This window comes from Periophthalmus magnuspinnatus, chromosome 14 (assembly GCF_009829125.3).
Source record: "Periophthalmus magnuspinnatus isolate fPerMag1 chromosome 14, fPerMag1.2.pri, whole genome shotgun sequence".
NCBI lineage: Eukaryota > Metazoa > Chordata > Actinopteri > Gobiiformes > Gobiidae > Periophthalmus > Periophthalmus magnuspinnatus.
Window position 1 is genome coordinate 28,798,194 of NC_047139.1, and position 25,717 is coordinate 28,823,910.

A 25,717-nucleotide genomic window follows, 5' to 3' on the forward strand; every position below is an offset into this window, starting at 1 on the left:
TGCTCAGTTTATATTTTGGCAGGTGCACTCACCTCCTCCTGGAAGAGGTTTTGCCTGTTTTTGAGTGAACGAAGCTTAAACTGTTTCTCCTCATGCTCCAGCTCCTCCTCAGGTGGTCGGAAATAGAAGATGAGATCTTGTAGAGAGAGCACCACGGTGTCCATTGGGAGTGATGGTGGATTGGCTGACTTGTTTTTCCCACTAAGAGCATCCAGGCCCCTGTTTTTTGATATAGCAATATATTTAGTGTGATCTTCATTTAAGTGAAAACAAATAAACATGTGATTAACAGTTACTTGATGAACTGGCTGAAGAGCCCTGTTGTACTGTAAATCATTCTGGCTGCTTGTGACTCCTCTGTTTGAGATCGAGCGACTGTTAGAGCATCATCCATGTGGCCCTCTTTGTGAAGAATTGCCTTTGTAAAACCACAGATTAAAATGTGAACAATGCAAATGGGGTAATTTATGTGTTCCTCTGATGTGTTACCTTTCTCTTCAAAGGGCCCAGTCGAGCAGATTTAGCATCCACAGCAGCGTACGTGAGCCAAAGTCCAGAGGAGACGTGTTGCACAAAACACAGGGACTCGCCGTACTTGATTTCAGGTATGCCCATTCCTTCCACATCTCTCTTTTGGGTCACTTCAATTTTTTCCTGTAGTTTAAAAGTACATATCCAAGCAATAGTTTAGCACAGTGTTTTTCAACCTCTACTGAGGTTGATAAATGGCATACTTGTTTGTTGACCAAGGTGTAAAGTGTGCCACTGTGTCTGGCACAAGATTTTGCACTACTGGTCTTTTTTATGCCTTTTCTGGTTTAGAAGTTTTGGATACTATTATTGCATTAAATAACTATGAATTAGGGTTGTCAATTAGTATTGATACAAAAATCATACAAAAAACATTCCTGAACACTGAAGTACTATTACTGTTGAAATGTATAGTCTTTTGTCTAAAAATGAGTGCCTTTTCATTATCAATGTGGTATTGAAATCAGTATTGAATATTGAACCTATTGCTTAGTATCAAGTTTTATGAAAAAAAAATAGTATTGTTTCAACACTAGTGTGAATTAATTAACCTCCTAAGACTCGAGCTCTTGCATGACATGATTCATTAATTTCTCTTTGTTATTTAGGCTGATTGGACCTGATGAGTGAATAATGATTTGCAAATCAGGTTCCAATAGAAGTTCAAATCTCTTTAGAGGAGAACCCACTGGTGAATGACCTGAGACGACAGCTTCAAGAGCAGAAATATGTGAACATCAAACAGCAAACAAGATTGAGAGAGCTGGAAAGTTGAGGAGCTCCAGAAACAGCTGAATGAAGCTGGAGAGGAGAACGAAACAATCATGGAGTTTGGGAAAAATCTCCTCAAACAGAAAGATGAGGAGAGAGAACAAATGATAGAGCAGGATAGACAGATGGTAAATTAATATGTGCATAACCTCTACCAGGAGAACAATAATCTCAAGAGGTTCTCCCAAGAGCAGCAGACTCTTGCCCTGAGGTACCAAGCCAAGGTGAAGGAGCTCGAAGAACAACTGAAGACGCAGAAGGCGAACAACCACTACTATAGCGCTGATGTCTTTGAGGAGCTGGAGTGCCCCCGTGACACCACAGAGAAACCACCATGATGAAAATGTCCCAGAAACTAGAGCTGTATAAGGAGAAAAGGGCTCTGGAGTCCACACTACATGAAACCACTGAGGTGGCAGAGAGCAAGGACAAGCTTCTGGTCAGCACCCAACAGGAGCTCCAGAAGGAACAGGAGGAGAAGCAGGTTTTGCAGAGGAAGATCACCGTCCTGGAGTCTGCCCTCACTGAGCAGAGGCAAACAGCTGAAGAAGCTCAGAACAAGTCACAGAAGCTGGATGAGAGCCTGAACATTGAATGCAGCAGAGTTCAAATACTCCAAAAGGACTTGGACTCACAGAAGATGACTTTTACAGTTGTGCTGGAACAATGTCACTCCACCCAAAAGGCCATGGTGGAGGAGAACTCACTCCACCAGAAGACCATCAAGGAGCTGAGCACAGCTTTGAACCACAGCGAGGAGGAGAGGACATCTGCCCTCCTCAGATGTGAGGAGCTGCAGATGTCCCTGAAGGAGTCAGGTGATCAGCTGCAGCAGACCAAGGTCATAGTGGAGGAGCTCCAAGCCGCGGTGGACAAGAAGAACAAGAAGAAGAGGAGGAGGAGGTTTATCTGCTGGCAATAAATCACCCTCCAGGCTGAACCCAACCCCTTCTTAACCTGTGTCTGTGTATCTTGACTTGTTTCAGAGGTCACAGGTCCTGCATTCTAAATAAATAAGCAAATTAGCAAATTCAAACATCTAAATGGATGTTTCTGTAACAGTTAAACATTTCCTACTTATGCCCTTTACCTTTACCCCCTGGCAGTGAAGAGGTGCTTCTCACAGTTTCATAGGTCAATCTGGAATACTACACTCTGTACACACTGAAAATATGAGCAGCACACTTAATCTCACAAATCTATTATTGACGCCATATTTTGAATTAATTTATGACTAGGGCTGGGTATCATTAAGAAGTTGCTGATATGATACAAACCTCGATACACAGGACACGATACCATACTTATCTTGATACAATGATATATGAGCTCCACATTTTACATCTAACGGGGACATGTGCAGTGCAACTGTGATACTAAACGTCTTTGTTTTAATCATCAAAACAGTGAATTAAATGCCAAGTTTTTTTTCCTCTAAACAAGCCACACAAATGTATCACTGTGACAAAATTATTTGGTGAAATATAAAAGAGAAACAACTCTATAATATATTGATACAGCAGCCCACGATATCGACATTGTATCATTAAATTAAATTGAATATTTTGATTTTTTTGCACAGCCGTACTAGTTAATATAGCAAAAATAGTAATAGCAATTGCAATAATAATAATAATAGTAATAGTAATTTGACCTTTGATATTCTGAAGCAGAAAGCAGACATCTTGGAATTTGCCTTCTCAGGGTCAACCAATAATAGTCCCTTCTCCTCATCCAGACAGAGGTATCGGCCGGTGGTGATGTGTCGAATGCGGAAAGACGTGCCCCATTTAATGTGACTCCCACTCCACCTAAGAACAGAGACCACAATAATGGGCATCATAAAGTTTGAACATCCAGATACACGAGATAAGCTCCTTACGCTATACGCAGGGGCTCGAGTCTCCACAGTGAACGGGCATGACTGCAGACAGCGCCGCCTTCATAGTGAGCAACTCTGGAATAGAAACATGTGGAATTGTGTTTAGGCATGTTGGTATCATTTAATACAAAAGAAATAGGTAAAGTAATAGGATAACTAATTGGTTTTTAGTGAGTGCATGACTGTGTTTTATTGTCTCTGTATAGCACTTTGGATTACGTGCTATGTATGAAAAGAGCTCAATAATTAAAGTTTGTTTGGTTGATTGATGATGTGAAATAGTCAACTCAATGTATAATTCTCACCTTCTTTGATCGTCCCCTTGGTCTGCTCCTGAGATGGCCAGACATTCATCCATATGACCATGAAACAGCCTGAGCACGTAACCTCCCGTCAAAAATCCTGACGTAAAAAAGCATAAATGTATTGATAAAGAGAAGAAATCTGTGTTGCAGCATTTATTTTTTAAACAGTGTAAAAAAACTACCTTCAGCCAGCTCACATCCAGACATCACAGGGGTCATAGTCCATAGAGTTTGCATGAAAGACGCATCCACCATCAGGTCACCACTTGCATATGAAAGATGCTTTAAATAAAAGTTAGAGGAAGTACATTTTATACAAATATGTCTCATAATGTACAATGCATAATATATAACAAATTACCAAATATCTTTCTGAGGAAACGCTGACAAGAATAAGGTCATCTCCCACCCGGACCTTCTCACCCTCGGATCTCTGCTTTGATGCTGGATGGATGGTCCACCAGCAGGCCTCCCCTGAGAGAAAGGAGAAAATAATACATTAAAATCAAACCATTTGTAAAATATAAATCAGGTAACAGCAAAGATTACCTGTGGAATCCTCCTGTAATCCCACGTCAAAAGCTAGTTTGTCTGTCAGTGATCGTGAGGTGGTCAAACAACTCAGGTACTACAAAATATATCATCAAATTAATGAGGAATGACAAAAAAAGTTTGTGTTTTCAGGGAGGACATAAAACAGTAACTCACCATGCTAGAATGGGTGTGTTTGAGAAGGATAGCGTGTCCATACAACAGTGTCCGGTGTCCTCCACCTTGTGAAGACTGGCACGGTATAATAAGTATAAGATGTTTGTTTTTTATGTCTGTGTTTACCTACTTAACTTGTAAATGAAAAAAGGTAAAAAAGGAATAGAATAAAACTTACCCATTTGTCCAGATCAACAGCCTACGGGTATAGGATTATTTGGTGAGATTCAGATCACATTGCATAGTATTTTAGCAGTGATTTGAACTCTTGTCATTTACCTCATCCACAGATGTGTTGGACAGCATTTCCTGTAAAGCTCGCACTGACAGAGACTGCTCCAAAATAAAAGTGCAAATAGCCAAGTCTGGAGGTACATTCTGAAATAAAATAGTGACTGATAAACATTTAAACACCACATGTTGACATAATATTAATAGTAATGTAGTTATTGCATGTAATCACTACTCTATGAATGTACCTGTGCATTGGACGTGGTCTCGAGAAAGCACAACCGGTTTCCAAAGCCTTCACAGGACAAACACACCTTGATCTGCTCCTTGAGGATGGACGCAGTGCACTGGAGCACCACATGGTCGTCCTAAAAAGACATCCAGGTACAGATTACACACTAAATGCTTGGAAATGTATTTATGAAGGAAAAAAACAGCAAGGTAGGCGGATACATGCAAGTAACTGATGCTCAGATGTATACACTTTATACATACTGTATAACAAAGAAAATGAAAATGTCCAAGATTGATAACAAGTACATTTGATCAACATTGCACAATACACAATCTATTATCGAGTATCACTTATTTAAAAGTGCCCTGTGTAGCTTTGTCTTGTGTGTGTGTGGCAGAGGGTGTTCTGGTTGTCTGGTTGAGATGTTATTACTGCCTTGAATGTTTCACAGTATGGCATTAGTCTTACTTTCTGGTGTTTACTCAATCACATGTTTCTATTCAAGCAGGTAACATATTGCACCTTTAAAATGCAATTCATATATTTTTGAATAAACAAAAGCTCCTGATGCTCAACCTTCCCTTACTGATTTGTCGTTAAGTTTAAATAAATACTTTCTTGTTATGACAACTAAAATAATGCTGAAGCCATCCAGACAGCTGTTGTTCTCATGCAAAACAATGTGCCCTCCTGCATATGTTACTGTATTTCTGTGGCCCGTGTCAGAGGCCCAGTGCTAATCCGCCTCCTCTCTGGCTCCGGGACACAGCCCACTCCTCCAGCCTCTATTTCGGTCCGCTGCACCTGCTGTTCACACATCCCCTTCTGGAGACCACCACATATTTACGTTTAACAGCCAGAAATCAACGCCTTACAATGCTCTGCCAACCTACTAACACAATTAGAAACACAGTACTTTCACAACTTTACTTTTCTCTTTTTCTCATTTCTAACTCACCAATAATACTTTACCTCAGGCCTACTGTATAATAACACAAAAATAAAAGTGAAAAGTGATACAGAAGTTAGCAGTGTTTGTTACAATATGGGTAATTTGGCACTTAGCAATCACTGAAAGATCATAACAAATGAAGCTAATATTAACTTTGATTGTGTAGCTCAACTATAACTTGCACTATAGGTCAGTCATATTGATTAGACAAAAAAAACTGTAGTAAAGTGCTTTCAAAGTGTTTTCAGATTGTTCTTTTTTCAAGTTATGGATTTGTTACAGGATATTTACAATATTTATATCTTACTAGCAGTTGACTAAAATAAAATGCTCCCAAAAACAAACAGATGTTGCAACACTGAGCATATAACTCTCAGACTCTCACCGCTGGGACAACGGCACCTAAGGAAGACGTTTAAGAGACGGCTCCGCTGACAGATAAGAGACAGCTAATGTGAACAGATGACATAAGCAGAAAAGACAGATGAATACATTTGAACAAGTGACTTTTGTGAATGAAAGAAACAAACAAAGTTTCCAGGAGCATTACATTATATGAGGGCTTCAGGAGTTCTGCTACAGACTAGAGAAAGCAGGTGTAGAATTGGTCCAGTCCCAAACCTGTTAATCCTCACATAGTAATTATAGACTTGAAGCAAGTTGAGGCAAAAAAACTAACTGACATTTGGAGACATTTTTAAGACCTAAACTGCAGACACACCACTATAAAAACATTAAATTGGTCCAGTTACATTTAGGACAACAACAGGTGTCACTTTTATGAACACACAATTGATGTTAATAATCTAATCAGGCTATAACAAGTCCAGACCCAAACATTTTCAAGTTTTGAAAAATAGGTTAATGAAGCGTCCAGAGTTCAGCGTCTCAGTCTTGACACATGCTCAAGTTACACTTGAATATTAACAATAGCCACGCATCATCAGACTCTATTTAAACTCTGAGGTGTTGCATATAGTACACTGCTGCAAGGCCACAATGCCCTTCCACTGTCTTTGGCACAGACTTCTGAAGGAGGAAATCTGATCAGCTGTCCAGCAGCTATTTCACCAGTGAAATAAAGTCCTGATGAAACTATAGACACGTTCCATGTGTAATCACTTTATAGCTGACCATTAAAACTCCAACGGCTAAAATTAGTAGTCTGAAACAATCTCAAAAAGTAGAAGAAGGTCAGACCTACATTTAAAATGCAGCCTCAATTGTAGATTTTCTCACCAGTAATGCACTGGTTCATGTTACCAATTACTAATCATGTATTTTTAGAACAGACATTTCTCAGAAGATAAATTTGGTCCTTGGAAATTCAGCTTTACATTTACAACTTCCACACACAGTCAGCAACTTTTACTTGGCACTCTCACTGAGCTGCCTCCAGTTAAGTCAGAAACTAATATGTATTAGTATTACCACCAGTATGAACAAATTACATTTATACTGTTACAGAGGACGCATGCCATCTGTCACTACAAGTTTTTCCCTCAGTGATAAAACAAAAACATTTCAAGCAAACATAGAGCTAAAAATAGATAACAATGCAGGCAAAACCACCTGTCCCTGTCAGTCCCTGTTTAACACAGACAACCAACCAAAAGGTCTATTAGGTTGTACAAAGGGAAACGTTTGTGTAAGCTGTACAATGACTATAAAAGGTACAACAGCATCTCTTACTGTCCGGAGGAACTGGATCTCTTCTTCTCCATCTGCCACTTCAGCCATGCTCCCAGAGACTCAACACAAACACTATGACAACAGAAAAAGTCAGGTTTTTAGGTTATGCATGTGTTACTCCCTCTTATTCCTGGATAGAGCAGATGGGGTGAGTGGGGAGCACTGGCAGCTCCTGTGCCTCCCTCTCCCTCACTGTTAAGAGCCACAGGGCTAGACCACTTCATTCCCCTGCATTACAGTATCACATGGGGGTGGAGTCAGTATCCTACTCTGCACCCAATGCAAGACGTTTGTATGGCTTTATCGCAGTTTAATATTTTATTTCATTGTTTTGTATTTCTGTACACTTAAAATATTGAATCAGAGTCAAAAATAGGAATAAGGCCATCGTTATGTTCCTTTTTCCAACAATAACAATTACTTCCAGTTACTTCCCAATAAAAGCAACATAAACCAACACCAAGTCTTTCATGTTTGGTTTGTACTGACATGTTGCGCAAACAAATAAACTAAAATAACAAAACTAAGAAAATGTTCATCTGGACTAACTTTGGCCTGTAATCAGTCACTGTGCCTGATATTAGCCTAATGCAACATGTCATCATTTCAGTGTGAGTAGAAATGTGAATGATCACTTAAATATTTGAAATGTTTTTTAATACAGTGTAATAATCCACAATAACCAACAGATCATTTGCCCCATGGATCTATTAAAATAAAGGGAATATCCTTGCACATTGGATGTTACTAGTTAAACAAGTCTTGTTGTGTCTCATCTTCGACCTACCAGCCCACTTGAACAGTCCACCTGAACAGCCCAGCTGACCAGCCCATCTGGACAGTCCACCTGAACAATCCACTTGAACAATCCACCTGAACAGTCCACCTGAAAATCCCACCTGAACAGCCCATCTGGACAGTCCACCTGAACAGTCCACCTGAAGAGAGACGAATCCATCCAAACAGATGATGAAAGGCTGCGTAATATCTATGTGCACTGCTTCAAACTATATATATATATATATATATATATATATATATATATATATATATATATATATATATATATATATATATATATATATATATATATATATATATATATATATATATATATATATATATATATATATATATATATATATATATATATAAATAATATATTAAGAGTTACACTTGTAACAGTTAGCATTTGTTAGCACACTTGTAACAATTAGCAAATCCAAAGTGAAACATGTGCACCTCTGAACAGCAGAGGGCGACACACTGGAGGCGCGCGGCGTGGATTTACACGAAGAATAAAGCGGTGTCACAGTAAAATAGTTCCCCCTACATCAAAAGACAGGGATATCTTGGACAAAACCATGGATCTATGACTCCATCAGACTCAAAACAAATATAAGGGTGAGTGTTAGTTTAATTATGTTACATCGTCTATGTCTGAATCTGAAGTAGTTTTGCTCATGTAGCAGCCCTGTGGTTCATGAGGAAGATGAGCCTGGTGCACTAAAGCAGCTGTATGATTGGAATAGACATGTATTAATGCTAAATATTAAAATAAACGTTTTGGACCCAGCGTAATAAACGCACAGCACATGAGAAATGATGGTGTTTTCCTTTGTGTCAACGAGTTTTAACGTAATCCATATCTTTAGTTCACTGAAAGCAACACGCACTGCTCAAAAAGTTACACCTTAAATGCGGTGACATCTGCAATCAATTTGAGGGTATTTAAAATAGAATTTCAGTGTAATAACCTTGTCTGTTATACGAATACAGGATGGATCCCATCACTCACATGCTGGGAGACCCTCTTGACTCTAAAGAAGGGAACAGTGGCCACATCACAGAGGAATGTCTCCTGGGAAACTGCAGAGTGAGTCTCCCAGAGGACCTACTGGAAGATGTGAGTTCAGTGCACAGCTTCAGCTTATAAATTCAGAATTATTAGTGTATTTAGATCACATAATTCAACATTTTCTTGACAGCCTGACATCTTCTTCTCTGTGCTGAGTGGAAGCACTTGGACTGAAGTTCTATCAGATGCACAGAGGCAGCACCTACGCCAGTTTTTGCCACAGTTTCCAGACCAGAATATTTCAGAACAAGATCGCACCGTCAGTGATTTATTCAGTGACAGGAACTTTCACTTCGGAAATCCCCTTCATCGTGCACAGAAGCTATTCCGAGGTGAAGTCAAATAGTATAATATTAGTCAAATATTGTCTTTAAGACTAGCAATCAATAATGTTTTCCTTCTTCTGCAGATGGCTATTTCAACCCTGAAGTAGTCAAGTACAGACATCTGTGTGCCAAATCCCAAAGGAAACGACAATTGTACGCTCTTCAGCAGTATTACCACAAACTCCTAAAACAGATTCTTGTGTCACGAAAGGTATTCTTTTCTATACATACAAAACCTTACACAATTCAACACTATAACTTCTCTCACATGTGCGGATTTCATAGGAGCTTCTGGACTATGCAGTTCATAATGGTCAGGACTATCCACCAAGAAGAAAAGCTCTGAGTAAAAGTCATGCTGAAATGCGGGAGCCGAGGGTTAGAAGAAGACTTAACCGTATATTGAAGGAGGTTAAGGCGGAGTGTGGTGACAGTAATGCATCCTCCTCTGATGATGGTAAGAATTCAGACTTTATCTATAATTCATATGAACTAACTTGTTATTTCTAATATTGTGTGGTATATTATAGAGTTGTCCATGTGGACATCAGCACCCCAGTCACCCTCCTCCCCCACACATACCGTATCTTTGAGGGTCCTCCCAAGCCTCTCTACTCAAGACATGAAGACAACAGGTGAGTAATCTTGTGTCATCTAATACTGCTAGTTCTAATTTTGGAAAAACAACCTGTGAAGCCTCTGTTCCTTACAGAGAAATTAGAACTGGGAGAACAGGACCTTAAGAGAATGTTGCATAATCATCGAGAGAAGAGGAAACGGCAGCCAGTAAGATCAGTTTGAGTTGGATAGGCTGCCCAATAATGAAGTACCAAATTCATTGTATATATTTGTAGGACCATCCAGACCTTGTGACTTCTGATGTTCACCTTGGAGACATATTGTCAAGAGCAAACATGGGACGAAAAGGACCAATTCGTGAGTAAAATCAAAAACAACAGAACAAAGTTAAGCTAAATAATGAATAATGGAGGGATGAAGTGACTAGATGTATTTATTCATATATTTTTCACAGCATTATTCGAGTTGTCTCTACCTAAAAAGAAAATCAAAGAGGAAAGACGCAAGAAGAAAATGAGACCAATCAAAGTGGAGTGTGAAGATCCTGGTGAAGCTCCAGACTCGACTTCAGCTCCTTCAAACATGATCAACGCTCTCCCAGAGACTCCCTCTTCTCCACTCACCAACATCAAAGAGGAGTAAGCCTACATTTACCTTTATACATGTGCAAAATTCATCACTAAATTCACTGTATTTCAGAATGGTGGAAGAGAGTCAGACCAGCCCGGCTGTAGTTGAAGAAATCGCCATTAGTTTCTTCAGTTTGTTGGAGAGCATTTTGAGAACAGAAGCCCTCACTACGTCTGGGGTATATGTGTATTAAGTTCAGATTTTATGTTATTTTGCGTTTTTAAAAGCACTGACACTTAATGTACATTTCAAATATCTTAGATTGAAGAGAAAATCCAGCTGTGGCAGTCCTCCCCTGCCAGCTCCCTAAATGCATGGTTTTCTTCTGCATCTTGTTGGTCTGACCTGGTTCTTCAAGCACTCCAGTTTCTTGCTGGAGAGACCAAAGGTTTGTGCACATTATTATAACATATTGGCATTGGGAAGGATTACTATAGTTATGTTTTACCTTCTTCAGATGGTCGCATGGCATTACCCAGTGGCTTCTTACCATTTGTGGAGTTTTCGGATGAGACACAACAGTGGAGGTGGATTGGTAAGAACAATTTCAAATGTACATACTGTTTATTCTATTTGTATAAACAAGTAGTCCTAATATGTTTCAGGCCCAACCCAGGACACAGAGAAAGACTTGAGTGCATTATGTCAACTTTGGCTTGATTCTAAAGATCTAGTTATAAAGGTAACCCAAAAAATGTAACTAAACTTTAACCAGCTAACTTGATTCACAGACAATAAACAAACAACAAACCATTTCTATTATCCTTTTAGACAGAAAATGAAGAAATGTTAGAAATGATCTCACCCATACCAAGAGTGTAAGATTTACTTTAATATATAAAGTAATACTGTACTGTACCACACGCTTAACAGAATTGTATTATTTATTGTTGTAATCTTTCCACAGATCAACTGATTATGTGGTTCGACCAAGTACTGGAGATGAAAAACAGCTGTTTCAAATCCAAGTCGGTGTCTGCTGATGATAATTTATTTTATATTTAAGGTCCAGTTAAACCTTTTTCTACCATTTGCAGGAACAGCAACGATACAACCAGCCTCATAAAGCATTCACTTTCCGAATGCATGGATTTGAGTCTGTGGTGGGGCCAGTCAAAGGAGTCTTTGACAAAGAAATGTCACTGAACAAAGCCAGAGAACACACACTGCTGCGATCAGACAGACCACCATATGTGACCATACTGTCTCTAGGTTAGACACAGGGTCAATTTAATTTAGTTTTATAATGTAAAGTGTAACTGCACAAAACATACTGACAGATAATTTGGTTTTGTCAACAGTGAGGGATGCTGCAGCCAGATTACCCAATGGAGAGGGGACTAGGGCAGAGATTTGTGAGCTGCTTAAAGACTCTCAATTTCTTGCTCCAGAAGTCACAAGTGCACAGGTCTGACACTTTGGCACTAACCCGAAACCCACTATCAACCATGTGTATGTTTATATATAGTTAGTATAAGAGATTTTAAAAGTTTTAATTGTCTGTAATTTAGGTAAATACAGTAGTGAGTGGAGCTCTAGATCGACTTCACTACGAGAAAGACCCTTGTGTGAAATATGATATTGGCCGTAAACTGTGGATTTATCTACATCGCAGTCGTAGCCAGGAGGAGTTTGGTAAGCAATATAGATAATACTATAAAATAAAGGCAATGGGTATAAAACATGTAATACTTGTTTATTATCACATCCAGAGAGAATCCATCAGGCACAAGCTGCAGCAGCAAAAGCAAGAAAAGCTTTGCAGCAGAAGCCCAAGCCTGCCCCAAAGGCTGTGAGTCTGTCCCTACGTTTTAGCTCAAAATAAGCTCATTGTGCACATTCATTTATGCAATTCGTAAATGTATTTTGTTCTATTGTTGTGTGGCAGAAGTCTGGCAGCAAAGAGGGAGGCAATAAACCTGGATGTTTGGAAGTAGACATGGTTACCACTCCCATGTCGCCAGTTCCCACGACCCCAAACACACCAGGAACCCCCAAGTCACCTCTGCCTTCTACAGTCACAACTCCAACTAAATCTGCAGTCCCTGACACAATTAAAACATGCCCAAGCCCAGGGTGGGTATACATTTATTTGTGTGTTTGTGTGTATATGTATATATATATAGTTACACTTTATTTCTTATAGTAGCAATTTTTCACCAAATTTAAAAATTGTATCATCACAATTGCCAAATAGTGAAATTCATGTACATTTCAGAACTAATAACTTCACAAAATGTTGTACTTAGTTTCCCCTTTGGCATTTTTGTAAAACAATTTTTTTTTTTTCCCAGTGTGCTTCTTGTCTCTCCACCACCCTTGCCTCAGCTGGGAACCATCTTGCCCACTAGTCAGGCAGCCCCACCTGCCTCGCAGACTGTTTCGTCCCAGCATGCAGCACGTTTAGTGAGCCACCTCGCAGCCGGTACTCTTCCTCAGGTCCGCGTAGTTTCTGCTCAGCCTGGTCTCGCTGCTGCTCCCGGAGGTCACCAGGCCACACTAATGCACCAGCCCACCCACCAGATCAGGATGCCCGTTTCTGTGGCTGCAAAGGGCATCTCACAGGTATGTAATGCAACTTGTACACAGATATTTGTTGTTAAAAGTGCTCTACATACATTTTCTAGTGGAGGGTCTGCCACCTGCTTGTCTCCTTGGTGTTGTTACATTGCCTACAATGTTCCACAATGTGGCATAAAAAAGGATCTATATTGAATTTATTAAATTCTGTGTGTTTTGGGAGCTTAGAAAAACACTGAAAAAAATGCATTTTCTGTTAGTGAGGTCACCTCTCCACTCATCTGATCTGTAACTTGGCCTGATGGTGTCACTTTGTCTCCACTGAGGTAGATCAGCATGAAACATTCCAGACAAAGCAATAACATCTCTATGGACATAAGCAAGTAGCAGACTTGTTACATAGTGCACCGTGTAAATTAATAGGATTTTGCACAGGCTATGGTGTCGGTGCCGTTGAGAAGCCAGCCCAACAGCAGTCCAGTCCAAGTGCCCACCACTCTGTCTGTGTCCACGCTAACAGTCACTAAACCACAGACAGGATCTCCTGGTAGTCCTTCAAATGCTCCTTCTTCACCCGCGGTGCTTCAGGGAGTCAGCAGCTCAAACATCAAACAGGTAGGTCTGAACATTATTTGTAGAGTCCTTATAAAGGCCTGTAATGTTTGGAAAAGACAAACATTGTAGTCATATTTTATTGTGGTATTAACAAGAGTTTTATCTACCCCCAGCAATAAAATGGTCATCTATTTATTTTCTATTAATAGTATTGGTTTAGTGACTTATTTTTTATATCATAACCTGCACACCACCTATGATTGTATAGGTTGCTATAACATTGCTCATCATTTCTATGAAGGTGTCCATCACTGGTCAGCTAGGTGTAAAGACTACAGGCGGAGGTGGTATCCCTATAACTGCAACAAACCTGCGCATCCAAGGCAAAGACGTGCTCCGTCTCCCTCCGTCCTCCATCACCACAGATGCTAAAGGGCAAACAGTCCTGAGAATCACCCCGGACATGATGGCAACTCTTACCAAGTCTCCAGTGGCAACGGTGAAACTCACCCCAGAGTTTTTGGGACAAGCCGCTGCTGCAGGTAGTAAGAGCATATCAGCCACTCTCCATGTAACACCAACGCATCCCTCGCCCACCACAGCCTCCAGCTCTGCTCCAAGCTCCGGAGAGGTGCCCACCAATAATGCCAGTCCTGGTACTGCGCTATTAAAAGCTACTGGGGATACTGCTATTCGTCTTATGCCAACCTTAGCGGTCTCTGTGGCTGATCAAAAAGCAAGGACATTTACCACAGTCTCCTCACCTGAAAAGAGCAGCGCCACTATTCGTATAATGCCAGGCCTCGGTGTGATTCCACCCAAACCAGCTCAGACCATCACAATGGCACCCTCTGCTGGCAGTAAACCTCCAGCTGCATCTTCAGTTGCCTCTGTGGTCACTATGGCTGCCAATGTGGTGGCCGGTGCTAAAGGACTCTCTGTGGCCTCAGCCGCTTCTGGTTCACCAATCACTTTAGGAACTGCAACTGCAACTGTGAGGCAGGTCCCTGCTACAGTAGTCTCCACACAAACAGTAAGAAGAGAAAAAAAAGATTCTCTAGAAATGTCAGTTAACCTAAAAAATAACTTGTCTTTTCTAATATAAATTATTTCTTGCATCACAGGGAAAGTTACCTGCCAGGATCACTGTTCCCCTGTCTGTCCTTAATCAGCCGCTTAAGAGTAAAAGTGTGGTGACAACTCCTATTGTGAAAGGAAACCTCAACACAAAGTAAGTGTGATCCCATTTTTCATGTTTGTACATACATTTACACACATACCGTACATAAAAATGATTAAGATATTAAAATGAACCTACAAAATAATTAGTACTAATAAAGTGTTGTGTATTTGTACAAGCTAATATGCTTTGACATGTCTGTTCTGTGCAGCATCAGCAGTCTGGGGAGGAACATCATCTTGACCACGATGCCGGCTGGGACAAAACTGATTGCAGGAAATAAGCCGGTCAGCTTTGTCACTGCTCAACAGTTTCAGCAGCTGCAGCAGCAGGGCCAGGCCACTCAGGTGAGGGCACTTTGCATGTTACACAAGGGAAGCGCTTATCTCCTGTTGTACTCTGAGGTCACTTAAATTTGTAACTTTGTCGTAGGTTCGAATCCAAACTGTCCCAGCTCAGCAGCTTCAGCAGCACATGGCCTCTGCAGGATCCCCGAAGGCTGTCTCTACTGTGGTTGTCACGGCGCCTTCACCCAGTCGCCCCCCTGACCCTTCCCCCGCCCCGCCACAGTGAGCTTAGACCAACTGGAAATTAAAACTAATATGTAGATATCTGTTGGGTGTTTTTATATTCCAGTTAAATTTGATGAGATTTTCTCACAACTTGTGAAATGTAGTTACATGTTGTTTTCTCTATAGTGTTAATATTTTCCTGTGGTGTCATTTAAAATTTGTAACATGCATAAGAATACAGTGCTGTTTTTGAATGGATTCTTTCACTCTTTATTTTCAAAAATACACTTAACTTGTTAATAGTTTTACAACATGTACAAAATGTTCATAAGTACACAGATATTACATAGATTGAATTATCTTTTGACTTTCTATTGACCTTGAGAAATGGTGAATTAAATATAATATAATCCAGAACAATGCTTGTAAAATGAACCTAATCCTCCTCTGATTCTTGAAGCAAAGACTTCTGGGAACTGGATGCAGATGAGGTGTTCCTCATTCCAATTTCAATGTCTCGTCCATTTGCAGAGAATCTCCTCAACATGCTTAAAAATAGGAAAAAAAGCTTTTACACTGTACAAACAATACTGAAAACAATATGTACTTACAACCACACCACACAGGAAGTACTGGTCACCAGGAGCACAGCGCTGACCAAATGCCAGCAGAAGCACATTGTGACAAACATGATGTTGTCATGTTGCTCTAACTCCCACTGGGGTCCGCTCAGCGGATACAGGACAAAACCAATCTGTAACATGATGTGAGTACAAGGTCAGTTTTGAAGATTTCCATCATTTTATAAAGCTAATTTGAGTTCAAAGTAAAAAAAAAAACAAAAAAAAAACTAGGACTTTAAAAGTACACTAAATGGCCTTAATTATGTATCTGCATCATCTGTTGCTACCCTGAAATGGAAACAAAACCACAGTTGTCAGATTGTTATTGGCCATTATTAGTTTCTTTGGCTGCCTCAGGGCAGAATCATTTAATGGCTACAGAATAAGGGCATTCTGCAGTCACTTATTACAGTGTGTGATAATTCAGACCTGGTAGAACCACGTGCCCTGCAGGATGAAGAGCCCCGCCCCCAGCAGCTCCAGAACGATGTTGTGTCTTATGAAGACCTCCAACATAGAGCAGGCCGCACCCCCAAACACAGCCACTAGCAGCAGAGTGTGGATGTGTGCGTCCAGGTGAGGGCGCATGGCCACGTGGTAATAAAACAGAAACCCTGAGACACAGGACCACACTGTCAAACATCAGCTCTATTTTTATTTATACTCAAATATTGCAGACAAGATGTAAGACTACACTATGTATCCAAAATATAATAATTTTGATATCAAAGTAAAATACAACCTTAAGTGCATTATTAGTCTCTAAAAGTGCCATTTAACTTTGAAAATTTTCCCCCAGGCATTTAGTTTTTAACTACATTGTTTAATTTCCTGTATGAAACTGTAGAAGTGGGAGCCACTGTGACATTTCACGGTAGTAAACCACAAACTTTCATATTGTTGAGAAATGACTATGCAATGTTTTTGAGCGCAGAGTCCGAAAGTCAGAATCTTTAGAAAAAGAAGCCTCAAATTCAGGACCGTGTTACTCACACATGCATGAGCAAACACCTTTAAGACAGTTGCATTAGTATGAATCATTAGGGAGAAAAAAAAAGTATAAAATAGTACAAATAGAAATAAAATTCCTTTAAATATTAACTGTGTGAAGTGTAATACATGACTCAGAGGCATTTATCGCTCTAATTGTTGCCCGTTTGACGAACTTATTATCCTCCATGGCTTACCCTCAACAAACAGAGCCATGGACAGAGTGAGGCGATCCACCCCAACAGGCACCAGTTTGATGGCAGTTGAGGCGACCAGTGCAAACCCTGCAATCCCAAAGTACAGATACATGGTGCAGTGCTGCCAGTTCATCAGCTTCACCCATGACCCGCCTGAGACCAGGCGAGCATGAGGGCCATCCGGGACAAACTGTTCCACCATTATACCTTCATAAAAACAAGCACTAGTTCAGTGATCTAAGTCATTTACAAAGAGGGAGGTGTCTAAAGACTATTCTAATATTTTTGTTACTGACCAACAAAAGCAGCAAATATTTGTAATCCTCCCTCAAAGTAGTGCATCTTCTTGAGAAAAGGAGGAGTCCCTTGTCTGCGTTTGGGCTGATGCACCCTCCAGTAGTGATGAAGGATATGCTTCACCGTCAGCCACACGCCAAACAGAAAGAAGAAGGAACCTGGGATGGCATGTCCTCCAAAGTTGGCCATTTTCAGGCCTAGAAAGACAGGTAATTTACCAATTTTTTCAGCTGTCAGAATTAAAGAGAAAGTACTTTTGCTGTTGAGTAAATTCCATATTTTATTGTCTGAGATAAGTCAGGTTAAGCAACCTTTAGAACCATAAAATCTGACTATCTTTAGTTTTTATATTAACACAATGCTGTAAAGTGATATTTATGTAATGGTCTACCTAATGCCCAAATTAAAAAATGACAACACTGATCAGAAATTTGGTTGTTTAGGCTATGCAACTCTAAACTTTAAGTAGAGTTAAGCTTTATAGAATAACAAATGCACACATTAAAAGATATAGCGTGAATACTCCTTGAAGGTGGCAGTAGACTTTCTGCCGATACTAGTGATTTGTTTTGCAAAGACAAATTCAAACAACCTGTGGGTTGTAACAATGGAAATTCACTTTGTAATGCAATTCATTGTCCATTGTCTTATTTTAGTGTAGTGTGGTACATATGAAGTCTGTAGCCTTACCAAAAAAGTAGTGTACTTGTAGCACACATTAAAAAGTATACTTAACTATACTTTCTCCACTACACTAAGACAAGTATACTAGCAGTTTACTTAAGTCTACTTCTAGGGACTAAATTGGTCCACTTAGTTTATAGAAGTGCACTTGGAAGTACACTTGAATTATCAGTCATGAACTTGAAACCTACTTTTAGCTCATGGAATGTATATGATATACTGTTAGTTTACTATGAACAAACTCCTAGTCCCAATCCCGTCTTTTAATGGCAGTGTGAAAGAATAACAACAAAATCATTCAGGTATTTTATTCAACAACAAAAAAACTAAACCAAATGCTCATTAGTTTTTCTTTGCAGGAACTTGTTTGTAAGCTTCATCATTACATTTTTCCAGATGATTCCTCTGACATCAGGCATTTTTAAGTTGTGGGTAGTTTGACAGATGGCCTGTGAAAATATAGAACAAAATTATTTTAGTTTTTTTTTTAACAGCAGAAATTCAAGTAAATTTAACAGTAAAGTACATTCATGGTACGTAGCAATGTATTACACTGATTAGTTGGTTTAGTTGAATTTATAAAAGGTGCAATATTTAATTTCATGGAAGGGTCCACCGTCTGCTTGTTTCCATGGAGATTTTATGGCTTCCATCTATCCATCTTTATTTGAATATCCACATTATGGAAGAAAATGCAAGATATCTTTTTAATCCCATATGTCAAAGACTTAACATCGCCATGAGTCAAGCAGGTGGTGAACCCTCCACCACCAAAGTTACATTGTGCACCTAGAAATAAGATGATTTAGCCTGGGAAAATGAGTGGTTCTCAAACTTTTCACACAAAACGCCACCTACAAAGATATTTGACCATCCAACCAGGCCTAAACTTGGACTAGGGCAAAACCAGATCTAAAAATGTGTTTTCACTTGCAAATGTTTCTGTCAGCACACCACTTGAAGGAGCTGACAGTGACACAGTTTCAGAAGTGAGTGACACAGTTTGAGAAGTGTTGATGCATGAGGCATGAAATGACAGCTTTAAAAACAGACACTTAAGATCCCATTTGCTATGGCACATTTTCCAGTGAAGTCACTGTTCAACCAGCTAATCAATGTGTGTCAATTAGTCACATTTACTGGTAAAATAAACTGTACCAGGTGATGCCTTTTCTAACAGACACAGGATTTCTGAAAAAAAAAAAAAAAAAAAAAAAAAAAAAAAAAATATATATATATATATATATATATATATATATATATATATATATATATATATATATTATATACACACACACATAGGTAGAGAGAGAGAAAAAGAGGCAATGGTTATGGTTAACAAAGGATAAGCATGTCAATAAGAAATCTCATCTTACCTTTCTCTTAGAGCTGTTGGGACACAGTATGTTGATTTTGTCTGTGTGCTCAAGTGAAGACGATAAAACTCCTCTAACATTCAGCAAAGAAGTTAGCACCGCGGTAGTTTGATGCTGGACCACAGACTATGTGTGTGTAAGGGACCGGAACTGCACGGCCTGACCCCGCGGCACTGCACGCGGGCCGTCTGGCGGCCGCAACTATTCCATATGGTACAAAACAGGAGATGAGCTCAGCCTGCACGCCGTGCGCTGCGGTGGAGCCGGCGGAGGGGCCAGCTCCAGATGAAACCGTTGGATTCTACTGTTTGACCGCCAGCCTTTTCCCTTGAGTAAATAATTATCGCGTGAGCACGTGGTCTCGCGCGTGCTGCTACAAAGACCAAGGCCAAGACCGCATCAGTAACAGGGCTCAGATGTGAGCGTCACACCGCAGTTAAACCGCTCCCACAGGGGCCGCAGGGGCCCGGGTCCAGTCTGAGGGAGGCCTCAAAGCAGGAGCTTCCCCGGACTGAGGCGCCGGTTAGAGGCCATTGCTAAATGTTTCATTTTAATGAGTGGAGTTTATACAATTGAACAGCTTGAAAAGTTCTGTCCGCACTTTGTACTTATCTCTCAATTTGAACGTTAATTCAGGCAGAGACAAACGTTAGCGCCGTTGGGCTAAAGCTAACATAAACCCGCTTTTTACACTTTAAGTATTAGGCTTGTCTGATAACTTTAGCACGTCATTTCTCCATCAATTGTGGCTGTACATTAGGCTATTTTAAGAAAATATCCATCTTAAGCTAATAGCATTTTAGCATATTTAGTTGCTCAACTGATCCTTTTGTAATTAGACCAGTAAACTGCAAGAAACAAGCACAGACTACACAATACTGACACTCTACATACAGCAACTTACAATTGACAAAAGCTTCAGTTATAAAGAAGCCTTCGTTTTAGAATAAAAACTAAACATGTTAAATACCTTTTATAAGATGTTGGTCTGGAGCAGGAGGATAAAGGCCTAAGCTCTGGGCACTGGTGATATGACGTTAATGAATGAGTCGACTCTTTAGAACGGTTCTGAATGGTTGGAACCGAATTTCATTTTTTAAAAGAACCAAATGTTTTTCTTTCTAATTTGTATACATTTTACACTGATCAATACTAATCCAACACAAGAATCAGCACAGAAGCAGAGCAGGCAACACGATAGACCTATGTGCACAAAAAACATATCTGACATCATAATAATAGTTTTAATTATTGCTCTAGTGCAACGTTTTATTTAGATTTTCATCATTCCAAAGGGTAAAAACACTCCCGCTCTCAGCGTAACCATTTCAAACACATCGTAACCCTGGTTATTTCTCTCTGTAGTGAAATTATAGATAAAATAAGTTCTCACATTGGCTTCTGTCATTAGGATATTTATATATATATATATATATATATATATATATAAGCCAGGCTCTTTGAAATGAAAGGATCCAAGCTGAAAGTCCATCACTACTGGGCAGTTGTGGCAGTCACCAGCCTTATCCACCCTAACCTAACAGTGTGAATTATTTATTTAACCCACATTTTGTGTTATTATTAACCTTTTAACGTGTTATAAACACGAAATTACAGACAATATGATAAAATTACATGATGCCATCTCAAAATTACGTGATACTGTTTCAAAATTACGTGATGGTTTCATGCTACACCATAGACTGTATATAAATGGACATTGCTAACATGCTAACCATCCATCCATCCATTTTCTTCCGCTTATCCGGGGCCAGGTCGCGGGGGCAGCAGTCTAAGCAGGGACTCCCAGACTTCCCTCACCCTGGACACGTCCTCCAGCTCCTCCGGTGGGACCCCAAGGCGTTCCCAGGCCAGCCGAGAGACATAGTCCCTCCAGCGTGTCCTGGGTCTTCCCCGGGGCCTCCTCCTGGTGGGACATGCCCAGAACACCTCCCTAGGGAGGCATCCAGGAGGCATCCTGAGCAGATGCCTGAGCCACCTCAACTGGTTCCCCTCAACGTGTAGGAGCAGCGGCTCTACTCCGAGCTCCTCCCGTGTGACCGAGCTCCTCACCCTATCCCTAAGGGTGCGCCCGGCCACTCTGCAGAGGAAACCCATTTCGGCCGCTTGTATCCGCGACCTTGTCCTTTCGGTCATTACCCAGAGCTCATGACCATAGGTGAGGGTAGGAACGTAGATTGACCAGTAAATCGAGAGCTTCGCCTTTGGGCTCAGCTCCTTCTTCACCACACCTTCCACCGCCCGACAACACATGCTAACCACGGTGTTTCAAATAGGAAGTGCTCATGGGTGCTCTTCCGGCTCCATCGACTCCAATTCCCTTTATATTGAAAGATTGTCACCTGTCTCTCTAACTGCTGCAGTGAACCTCATCATTTTGGACTTAACATGTTCATATTTACCTGCTCTACATGATCCTGGTGTTTTTATTTCACTATTGTGTCCGTAAATCAAGATGTGAACATTAATAACAGACAAATCAGGTGCCTTCTTTCCCCGAGTTCTCTTCCACTTGAGCCATCTTCCCAGGGTGCTGGGAGTGTGCACAGCAATCTGTGCGTAAAGAGGGTGACTCAAGTCATTCCCATAGTTCTGAGATGAGTTCACTCAGCCACGGACTTGGATGTGGAGGAGCATAGGTAGCTCGCAGCGCTGACAGTAATTTCAGTGCATAGATCCTACATTGTTGCTGTAGTTCCTCTTTTAAATATCACATAATTTCATAATTTCTGATTGTGAAATTTTATGAAAATTTTGTATCACATATCACATAATTTTGAGATAATTATGACATAATTTTGAGATGAGTATCATGTAATTTCATGATGGTATCATGTTAAAACCTTATACTGCTCATTTTTATTCAAGTACAGAAATGGCAGTTTGTGACCCAACAGGTCACCTGTTGGGTCACAAATTGGGCTGGCAGCATAGAATTGCTAGCAGTTGTGTTACCAAAATAATATCGATTAATGATTGACTGAGGATTCAGATCAGAGATAGACCTTTTAGGTTTAAAACATCTATCCATTTTTGTCTATTTGTCCGGGCCGTGTTGTGGAGGCAGCAGTCTAAGCAGAGACTCCCAGAGTTCCCTTACCCCAGACACCTCCTCCAGCTCCTCTGACGGGACCCCAAGCCAGGCCAGCTGAGAGACATGGTCCCTCCAGCATGTCCTGGGTCTTCCCTGGGGCCTCCTCCAGATAGGACATGTCCAGAACAGCTCCCCAGGGAGGCGTCCTCTTCATCCTGAACAGATGCCTGAGCCTCCTCAGCTGGCTCCTTTTGACATGGAGGCGCAGTTGCTCTACTCCGATCTCCTCCTGTGAAACCGAGCTCATCGCCCTATCTCTAAGGGAGCACCCAGCCACCTTGTGGAGGAAACTCATTTCGGTCGCTTGTATCTGCAATCTTGTCCTTTCGGTCATTACCCAAAGCTCATGACCATAGGTGAGGGTAGGAACATAGATTGACCGGTAAATCAAGAGCTTGGCCTTTTGACTCAGCTCCTTTTGTGCCAAGTAATTCTGTCCATAAAAACAATGAACAGAGCCAGTGACAAAGGGCAGCCCTGACAGAGTCCAACATACACCCAAAACAGGTCTGACTCATGCATGGGTTTGGCTTCGGGCTGCCCACCTCCAGGGCCTATGCGGAGTACTTGGGCGGCTCTCTGTCTATTCAGTTCATGCACGGCATTGGGACAGACGTGTACCTGCGCTTGCACCACATCAACGGCAAAGGAGAGAGCATCAGAGTGTAGCCAACTCACTGTGGGATTCCTACTTTCAGTTTCTGTATTGGGCTGATTATAAGCTATGTTAGCCGTTCTTGTTTTGTGTTTTGTACCTTTTGGCATATGCTCTTGTTTTTAAAGTATAGGAGATGTTTTGATTTGGACAAAGTGCATGTGATTTGTGAAGCCGTGCAGCAGAAGAGCTTCTGTTTTATTGAAGCTCTGTTCAAGTGAGCTGCCAGGTGCCTCAGACCATAAACATTTGAACATCTCTCTACTTCACTGATCTAAGGCCCAGAACCACTTCGACCTGTATAGACTCCAGAGAGACCCAGAGCCTGTGGATATACTGTTCTACCACCTGACTGACTCCATACATCACCTGTTTTGTATTTTAGTGGTGGCCATGTTACAGGGCATGCTGGGACCCAGGCCACTGCCTTATCACCTCTGTTTATTTTTGTGTGTAGGCAGCACGGTGGCTGAGTGGCAACACTCATGCCTCACAGCAAGAAGATTTGGTTCGATCCCCGGGTCACCCCGGCCTTTTTGTGTGGAGTTTTGCATGTTTCTCCCCGTGTCTGGATGGGTTTCCTCCGGGTACTCCAGTTTCCCCCATCAACCAAAACATGAACGCCCTTCGAGACAACTGTTGTTGTGATTTTGGGCGTTACAAAAATAAAATGAATTGAATTGACTTACAGTCGGCAATGCAAACACAGCTCCTGCTCAGGACATACAGGGTCCAGACAGCCCGTCGCAAAGGGTCCCAAATACTCCCGGAGCCCCCCCCCCCCCGTTACGTTATGGGTGACGTCACACTCAGTCCACTTTTTTTTTTATACAGTCTATGGTTTAAGCTAACTGGATTTCTGCACTGGCAACCTAACCACATGCAGCTTTTTGACTGAATAATCGTTTTAAGAACCAAAACTCCAAATTATAACATAAATAAAAAGGGACATTATGGCCAATGTTTTTATAAATAAGAACAAATCAACAATTGTTAGTAGTAAAAGCTATATTGGACATGGTTACCTCATGCCTGGGAACACGGATAGGTCTTTATGAAGTTTATGAAATTTAAAATCGAAATCTAACATACATCCTATTGACCCCCAGTCCTTAATAAAATGACAGTATGTATCAAGCTTGTTTAATGAATTGATTAAATGAATTTATTGTCAATAAACCCCAAGAAAAATATGACTCTTGTCTGGTTTAGTGATAGATGAGGATTACTGCTCACATCAAATATCTGACTTTATAATGACAAAATCAGGACACCGGAATATATCAAAATGCATGAATGACTTACAGGGATATAACTATACATACAGTTTTAGCTGTGCTTAAGCACATTTGAGTGTATTTTCCAGATATGCCGAGTACTTAGAATGAACGTTGACTTGTATATAACTGATCTGAAGGATATAAAAGTAAACTATAATTATTAGTTTAAATACGTAGGCCTATATAGTAATACAATATAGCATATTTTAAGTATACTTTAATATACTTCTTTTTGGTAAGAGTGTGAACGTGACACTGACGTTTAAGGGGAGTCTTTTTCTTTTTCTTTTTTTTTAGTTTTTCAGCATCCGCTTCTTTCTTTCATCGTGTCTTGCGTGTTTTACGCACTCGGTCAGACAAGTTTTTCTTGATCTGTCCAGTTTCCTTCATGCTTGCTGCTCTAGCATAAACCCACATAGTCTCAGCCAAACACACGGCATGCACTTTATTATAAGCATTTACTCAGTTTGTGTTCAATGTAACCTATATCTTTATGGCTAGATAACTTTAAATGTTTCTCCTTTGGAGAAACAACACCAAGCCCTGCAGGATGCATTTGACAGCGTCAGAGAATTAGAGTTGACAAAGGCCTACCTTATTTTGTCCTTCAATCTCCCAAAGGTTAAGTTAAACGTAGAATCTGCGCGTGGATCTTGTCAGTTAGGGAAGCGTGTGTTAACTGCACACACCTGTTCTGCCCCGACCGACTCCACAGCGATGGCCCCACCCATCACCGGCACCAGCTCTGCGACAGACGCCTCCGCTCAGGCACAGAGGAGTCACCACAGAGGAGTCACCACAGAGGAGTCACCACAGAGGAGTCACCACATCCTGTTCATTGAGCTGCTTTATGGAGGAAAGTTACTGACACATTTACTCACCTGAAGATGAATAATATAGGACTTTTCTCTATCATGTACAGTGACTTGGTAGCATAAAAGCAGGCAAAGAAAAACAAATCGATTGGCCTGAAAATGTGGGTATTTGTACAAGTTAATAATAAACAGAATATGGAGGGAGCGGCGCAGCTGGA

At 40.7% G+C, this 25,717-nt stretch overlaps 3 protein-coding genes across 16 annotated transcripts in view; 1 reads left to right on the plus strand and 2 right to left on the minus strand.

The window, feature by feature from the left end:
- Positions 1 to 7,498, minus strand: part of LOC117380997 (ryanodine receptor 1-like) — a 42,573-nt gene extending 35,075 nt beyond the window's left edge. For 11 of the 14 annotated variants that reach the window (XM_055226959.1, XM_055226956.1, XM_055226951.1 and 8 more), the window contains exons 1-14: positions 7,308 to 7,484; positions 4,677 to 4,796; positions 4,477 to 4,575; positions 4,376 to 4,396; positions 4,198 to 4,272; positions 4,039 to 4,117; positions 3,851 to 3,963; positions 3,672 to 3,771; positions 3,490 to 3,586; positions 3,185 to 3,259; positions 2,957 to 3,113; positions 490 to 654; positions 297 to 418; positions 33 to 219 (exon numbers count right to left, since the gene is read on the minus strand). In XM_055226959.1, coding sequence (XP_055082934.1) covers positions 33 to 219; positions 297 to 418; positions 490 to 654; positions 2,957 to 3,113; positions 3,185 to 3,259; positions 3,490 to 3,586; positions 3,672 to 3,771; positions 3,851 to 3,963; positions 4,039 to 4,117; positions 4,198 to 4,272; positions 4,376 to 4,396; positions 4,477 to 4,575; positions 4,677 to 4,796; positions 7,308 to 7,355 — 1,458 coding nt within the window. In that variant the 5' untranslated portion in view covers positions 7,356 to 7,484. Of the gene's footprint in view, positions 1 to 32; positions 220 to 296; positions 419 to 489; positions 655 to 2,956; positions 3,114 to 3,184; positions 3,260 to 3,489; positions 3,587 to 3,671; positions 3,772 to 3,850; positions 3,964 to 4,038; positions 4,118 to 4,197; positions 4,273 to 4,375; positions 4,397 to 4,476; positions 4,576 to 4,676; positions 4,797 to 7,307 lie in introns of all 14 variants that reach the window. The other 3 variants (XM_055226962.1, XM_055226961.1, XM_055226949.1) reach the window with 1 other exon arrangement.
- A 1,092-nt stretch (positions 7,499 to 8,590) lies between these two features.
- On the plus strand, positions 8,591 to 15,894 carry nfrkb (nuclear factor related to kappaB binding protein). The gene is made up of 26 exons (XM_033978193.2): positions 8,591 to 8,711; positions 9,087 to 9,213; positions 9,296 to 9,497; positions 9,575 to 9,702; positions 9,777 to 9,948; positions 10,022 to 10,126; positions 10,204 to 10,277; positions 10,346 to 10,427; positions 10,525 to 10,708; positions 10,770 to 10,878; positions 10,962 to 11,088; positions 11,158 to 11,235; positions 11,306 to 11,382; positions 11,472 to 11,518; positions 11,608 to 11,668; positions 11,738 to 11,912; positions 12,002 to 12,108; positions 12,212 to 12,335; positions 12,413 to 12,492; positions 12,589 to 12,776; positions 12,995 to 13,265; positions 13,656 to 13,835; positions 14,077 to 14,808; positions 14,900 to 15,006; positions 15,167 to 15,302; positions 15,388 to 15,894. Exons 2-26 carry the CDS (start codon positions 9,088 to 9,090, stop codon positions 15,526 to 15,528), a joined length of 3,813 nt encoding a protein of 1,270 aa, XP_033834084.1. The 5' UTR covers positions 8,591 to 8,711; position 9,087; the 3' UTR covers positions 15,529 to 15,894.
- On the minus strand, positions 15,718 to 25,359 carry tmem45b (transmembrane protein 45B). The gene is made up of 6 exons (XM_033978195.2): positions 25,279 to 25,359; positions 17,574 to 17,771; positions 17,278 to 17,484; positions 16,520 to 16,704; positions 16,079 to 16,221; positions 15,718 to 16,015 (listed from the first exon to the last, which is right to left on the minus strand). The coding sequence occupies exons 2-6, from the start codon at positions 17,761 to 17,763 to the stop codon at positions 15,904 to 15,906; spliced, it is 837 nt and encodes a 278-aa protein (XP_033834086.1). The 5' UTR covers positions 17,764 to 17,771; positions 25,279 to 25,359; the 3' UTR covers positions 15,718 to 15,903.
- Between the last annotated feature and the right edge of the window lie 358 nt (positions 25,360 to 25,717).

Coding starts and splice junctions, on each gene's coding strand:
- tmem45b (XM_033978195.2), bottom strand. CDS start 17,763: ATGGCCAACTTTGGAGGACATGCCATCCCAGGTTCCTTCTTCTTTCTG. Junction 17,485..17,573: donor AATATTTGCTGCTTTTGTTG/GTCAGTAACAAA, acceptor GTTTTTATGAAG/GTATAATGGTGGAACAGTTT. Junction 16,016..16,078: donor ACTTCCTGTGTGGTGTGGTT/GTAAGTACATAT, acceptor CCTATTTTTAAG/CATGTTGAGGAGATTCTCTG.
- nfrkb (XM_033978193.2), top strand. CDS start 9,088: ATGGATCCCATCACTCACATGCTGGGAGACCCTCTTGACTCTAAAGAA. Junction 10,709..10,769: donor CTCACCAACATCAAAGAGGA/GTAAGCCTACAT, acceptor ACTGTATTTCAG/AATGGTGGAAGAGAGTCAGA. Junction 13,836..14,076: donor GCAGCTCAAACATCAAACAG/GTAGGTCTGAAC, acceptor ATTTCTATGAAG/GTGTCCATCACTGGTCAGCT.